Source organism: Petaurus breviceps, unplaced genomic scaffold (genome assembly GCF_028583685.1).
Source record: "Petaurus breviceps papuanus isolate PSGF00001 unplaced genomic scaffold, PetGlider_PUasm1.0 99, whole genome shotgun sequence".
NCBI lineage: Eukaryota > Metazoa > Chordata > Mammalia > Diprotodontia > Petauridae > Petaurus > Petaurus breviceps.
In genome coordinates this window covers 25,917,987-25,923,506 of record NW_027187465.1, presented here as the reverse complement: position 1 = coordinate 25,923,506, position 5,520 = coordinate 25,917,987, and the positions used below count along the sequence as shown (strand labels likewise).

Sequence of the window (5,520 nt, the reverse complement as noted above, 5' to 3'; positions counted from 1 at the left end):
GAGGGAGAGAGGAAGGATGAAAAGAAAGGAGAGAGAAATGAAGGAAAGGAAGGAGGAGAGAGGAAGACAGAAATGGAGGGAAGAAAAAAGAGAAAGGAGAAAGAAAGAAATGAAGGAAGGAAAAAGAAAAGACAGGGAGGGAGGAAGAAAAAGGGAGGGAGAAAGGAAGAAAGAAAATAAATGGAGGAGAAAAAAAGACAGGGAGGGAGGAAAGAAGCAAGGAGTGAGAAGGGAAGAAAGGTAGTGATAAAGATAGGGATGGAGGAAGGAAAAGACATCAAGCATTTGCCAGTCTGCATCTCCATAGGACCTGGTGTAAGCATGTACTGTGTGCTTCCCAGGATGACTGGGAGCCTTGGGCTGGAAGCATTCAGCATTCTGGGCTGTCTCCATCAGGGTCTGAGGGCAGATGGTGGTCATGGTGGTGGTTTGACATGTGTATCAGCAATGCCATATTCACAATGCCTATAGAGATTACAAATATGCTGATATAATTATCCATCACAAAATACGTCAGGTTTGCCATTTGGGGAAATAAACTAGAAAATTTATTAAGATACCAAAAGACTGAGTCCCAAAACCAGAAAGTGAAAGCCATCAGAGTAGTTATGATATTGACACAGGTAGATAAAGTAAAAAGCACCCACATTCTCAAGCCTTTAAAACAGAACAGGCTACCTCAGGCAAAGGTCCTCCTCTCCCCACTCACAGCAACCACCCAGCGTCCTGGAAGAGCGCTCCCAGCAGCTCTGGCCTCTGGCAGTGCTCAGCCGGAGTCCTAACTCAAAAAAAAAAAAAAAAAAGGCAACTGCCACCAACTGCCAACCACAGGACCGTTAGCTCGGCTTTTTTTTTTTCTCTTGCTCTGCTATGTCAGCACATCCATGGGGCATGGGAGATCTTTAAATCCCATAACCCTTACAACATGCCATGCTGCTTCCTGCCCCTCCCTCAGGGGGGTCTTGCTTCCTGCTCTGTGAGCTATCTAGTGGGAGGCACCTGTTTTGTACATGGCCCTTATTTTAAGGCAAAAGACACATGGCAGTATAGAGATGGTCACTTCCAACAACAAACATTCATTAAGCCCTTGCTGTGTGCCAGGCACAGGGCTAGATGCTAGGGACACCAGTACAAAGAAGGAAACAATCCCTACTGCCAAAGAGTTGATACCGACCTGGGAGAGACAAGATGTGTACAGAAAGAATAAACAGAAAGAACAGATGTAAATAAGGAACAGGTAGAAAACAAGGTGTCTAGGAAGAGAAGACATAGAACAGGGAGAGGATGGGGCTCTCAGAGGAAGGCAGGGCAAAGGCCAGCAGGGAGATGGAGCAGAAAGAAAGCCCATTCAGCTAGATGGTAGAGGGGAAGGAGAGCAATGGTTGGGGCCAGGTGGGAAGGGCTTTAAAGGCTCGACAGAGTTGCTGCTTTATCTTTGGTGCCAGAGTGAGCCCCGAGAGCTCATGAAGGCAGTGACTCAGTTAGGCCTGTGCCTTAAGAACAGGACTTGAGCAATGGCAGGGGTAGGTCTCAGGAGGCTACTGCAGTAGTCCTGATGAGAGGTGAGGAGGGCCTGAACTGAGGAGTCTGTGTGAGTAAAGAGAAGGTGCCAGGTAGGAAAGATGTTGTGGAAATAGGAAAGGCAAGATTTGGCACCAGATAAGATGACTGTGTGGGGGGAAGGAGAGCCAGGAATCAAGGGGAAAACCAACATGACAAACCTGAGAGGCTGAAAGAACAAGGCTGTCTTCAACCGAAAGGGGACATTTGGAGAAAGTGGTTTCAGTATGGAACATTCTGAGCTTGGCAAGTGTCTCATACATCCACTTTGAAATATTGAATAGGTAACTGGCGATCTGGGACTGCAGCTCAAGTGAAAGACTAAGCCTAGATATATGCATTAGGAATGATGTACACAGAGATAATCATTGAGTCATGACAGCTGTTGAGATCACCAAGAGACACAGTATGGACACGGTGACATTTGGAGTGAGGAGACCTGGGATTTGATCCTACGACAAATTTGACCTCTCTGACCTATAATATGATATGATATATGGTATCATAAAATAATGTAATATGATATAAAATATAATAAAATGACATTTGTACTGCCTGCCTCATAGAATCAATAAAAAGAAAGCATTTGGCAAACCTTAAGACACTGAATAAATGCCAGCTATTTTTGCAGGATAAACAGGACATCAAATAAGGAGAAAAAAATTTCTTAAAAGAAAAATTTTATTCGTAGTATACAAAATCTATTTAAACCAAAGGTCACCTAATAAAGTGATATAAATCTAAGTATTTTGAGGGAAAAAATCTGTTCTTATTGACTAAAAAAAAGAGGTCCTTGAAGATTAACCATAGCATAAATTTACTGTTTATGAATACATATTTAACTCTTTAAATAACTGACACTTTTTTACATTTTGTTAGGGGTTCTAGTCAATTCTGCTGATGACTAACTGTGTGGCCTTGGATAAGTCACTTTGAGGATGTTAAGGTTTCCACCAATGACAGCTCTACTGACTTCAGCCCTTCCAGGGTCTGTGATTTTCCTAGTGTATCACCGCCACTGGGGCAGATCAAACCCCCTGTCAAAGATGAGACTCTCTTAGAAGACAGTTGCCAGGAGCTGCTGAAGCTAAAAATAAAATCAATTAACTGGCTGGTGGCCAGCCTTTTGAGAAAGTGACATTTAAAACAAACCGATTGATCATTGAATACCACCTTTTTACAGAAATAAATAGGAAAAGTGTCACTAAGTGGAAGTTTTCCATCACAGCCCCAGCTCCTGACGACAGTGCTGCCACTGCTCTCTGAAGACTCCCAGAAGTTAGATGGGGAATAAGTCCCAAATGCTGAAGATTTTCATCCATATGTTGCTGAATAATACTATCACTGTGAGGATAAAGGCCAGCATCAAGCTTTTGGCAATGGAGGAGCTGTAAGACTCTCCTGGAAGAAAACAGACATTAGCAACACTCAGAGACTCAAACTCTTAGGGCTCTTGACCTACGGCTAAACTAAAAAAAAATAAGAAAAAGAAGCACTCAATAATAAGAAAAAAGAAAAATGTGAAAAGAGGAAAAAAGAAAAGAAGAATTCGATGATAAATACAAATGTAAACAAGTAAAGATAATAAGGCAAAGGAATAAACACTCAACCAAGCCCTTGCAATCTGGCATCACCCAACAGAGACGGAGCTCAGGCTCCCTCATGGGTTCTCTCTCCTTATGGAAGGTACTGGGCATCTTGATCTGGGCAGCATGACATGAGTTAATACAAGCTCAAATATAAGTCAGTCTCCATTGTGTTTACAGAGATCATTATATTAATTCCAGGTGAGTGCTACTGCAAGATTTTTTTTTAAAGCAACTGGGGTTAAGTAACTTGCCCAAGGTTACACAGCCAGTTGTTTTTTTTTTGTGGGTGTTAAGTATTTGAGGCTGGAACCGATCCCGGGTCCTCCCGACTCTGGGGCTGGCGCTCTTACTCACTGCATACTGCAAGATTTTTGTTAGCCCTGGAATCTGAGGTCTTGGAGTCAGGAAGGCTCCTCTCCCTGAGTAAAAATCCAGACTCAGACACTTTCTAGTTATGGACCCTGGGCAAGTCACTTTACCCTGTTTACCTCAGTTTCCTCATCTGTAAAATGAGCTAGAGAAGGAAATGGCAAACCGCTCCAATAGCGCTGCCAAGAAAACCCCAATGGGGTCAAGAAAAGTCAACACAATTGAAATGAGGGAACGACACCACCACCATTTCTGGAGCACACATTTCCTCCCAGCTGTGGCCCAAGGCAGTTATACCCCACCTCTCCTCTTACTAGCAGACTGGGTCTCCAAGGGGATACATGTTTCTAAAATTATTGCTTATGAGCTCCTGCAATGATCTCTTGACTGATAAATTCAGTGGCTTCTTTTTAGTCGTCATCTTTCCTGTTTTGCTATTCAGTTATTTTTCAGTCATATCTGACTCTCTGTGACCCCATTTTTAGCATTTTCATGGCAGAGATGTTGGAGGGGTTTGCCATTTCCTTCTCCAGCTCATTTTACAGATGAGGAAACTGAGGCAACCAGGATTAAGTGACTTACCCAGTCACACAGATAGGAAGTTATCAGAGGTAGGATTTGAACTCAGAGAGATGAGTCTTCCCTCATTCCAAACTCATCACTGTGCACTATGGAGCCACCTAGTCACCCCATCTTTCTTGATTTCCCAGCATTTGACATTGTTGCCCATTCCCCTCCTCCTAGACTCTCTCTCTCCTCCTCCCTGGATTTTGGCGATAGCATTCTCTCCTGACAGGCTGCTGACATTCAGTCTCCTTTGCTGAATCATTAGTCAATTCTGCCCCCTCTTTAAGGGTATGCCAATGGGCTCTATCCTGGGCCTTCTAGTCTCCATCTCAGTCTCATCTCTATGCAGACAACTTCCATATCTGTCAATCTAGCCCTTGTCCCCTCTAAGAACCAAAACAGATAATATCCTGGAGGTGTCTCAAACACGCCCCCAATATAAGTCATCGTGGCCTTTCCCCTGAGGCCCAGCCCTCTTTCCTATGGAGGCTTCTCAAGCACCCTGCCAGGCATCCCTGGCTCTGTTCTCCTGTTCATCCTACATAGGCAACTGCTTGTCAGGCCTAACTCTATTCTATGCCTCCTCTCTGTCTCTGGTCACCCACCTTGTTTGGAGTCTTGGCACCTCTCCTTATCTTGTCTCCTCTCTTGGGAATCCATCCTCTATAAAGCTGCCCAGGAGAGCTTCCTAAAGCATGGATCTAAGCATGTCATTCCCTTGCTCAAGATACTCTTGTGGCTCCCTATTACTTCTAAATTAAAATACCAACCCTTAGATTTGGCTTTTGATTCCCTCTGCAATCTAGCTTCAGTTCCCTTTGCCAAGCTTCCTACACAATATTCATTCATCTCTTAAAATTTCTAGTCCAACATTCCATCCCATCTTATGCCTTTACCCAGGCTGCCCTGCAGGATTCAGATGCTCTCCTTCCTCACTTTTAAGTATCCTTCCAAACGGATACCTATCCACCCCCCCTCCCAGAAAACTATATGTGACTGTATATGTGGCCTATATGACACTTTAAATCAAATAAATTACAATATAGGTGTGTATCAAATATACACACACAAAATGTAATTTCTGTGGGCAGGTCATTTTCTCCCATAAAATGTCACTTCCATGAAGTTTTTTCTTCCTTGTGTCTTCAGAGCCTCACCCACTCCCTGACCCATCACAGGTATTAAGTGCCCAGACTTACTGTAAGGGGCTGGTTGTATGTTTGGTTAGTCCTTTGTCATACTACCTGGTGTTAAATGAGAAAACTTCAAATGCAAATTTAAATGAAATCCTCATCTTTTTATTTTAACCAAATATCTGCCTTTGCCAGACCCTAAAAAAGTACCCTGTGGATCCCAAACCATGGGGGTCTTCTGACTATCCTGAGAATGGCTGATGACTCCCCTACCCAACATGGCTGATGACTCCCCTACCCAA

At 43.6% G+C, this 5,520-nt stretch overlaps 1 protein-coding gene and 1 long non-coding RNA gene across 3 annotated transcripts in view; one reads left to right on the top strand and one right to left on the bottom strand.

Annotated features, from left to right (window-relative positions):
* LOC138156204 (uncharacterized) overlaps nucleotides 1–17 on the top strand; it is a 2,457-nt gene extending 2,440 nt beyond the window's left edge. Inside the window, exon 3 of the long non-coding RNA XR_011167094.1 lies at nucleotides 1–17. This exon is cut by the window's left edge and continues 1,038 nt beyond it. This is a non-coding gene — a long non-coding RNA (uncharacterized lncRNA).
* Nucleotides 18–2,223: 2,206 nt separating this feature from the next.
* The window catches only part of TCTN2 (tectonic family member 2), a 37,106-nt gene continuing 33,809 nt past the window's right edge, over nucleotides 2,224–5,520 (bottom strand). For both annotated transcript variants that reach the window (XM_069081407.1, XM_069081406.1), the window contains one exon: nucleotides 2,224–2,961. In XM_069081407.1, the coding sequence (XP_068937508.1) occupies nucleotides 2,840–2,961 (122 nt within the window). In that variant the 3' untranslated portion in view covers nucleotides 2,224–2,839. The remainder of the gene's footprint in view (nucleotides 2,962–5,520) is intronic.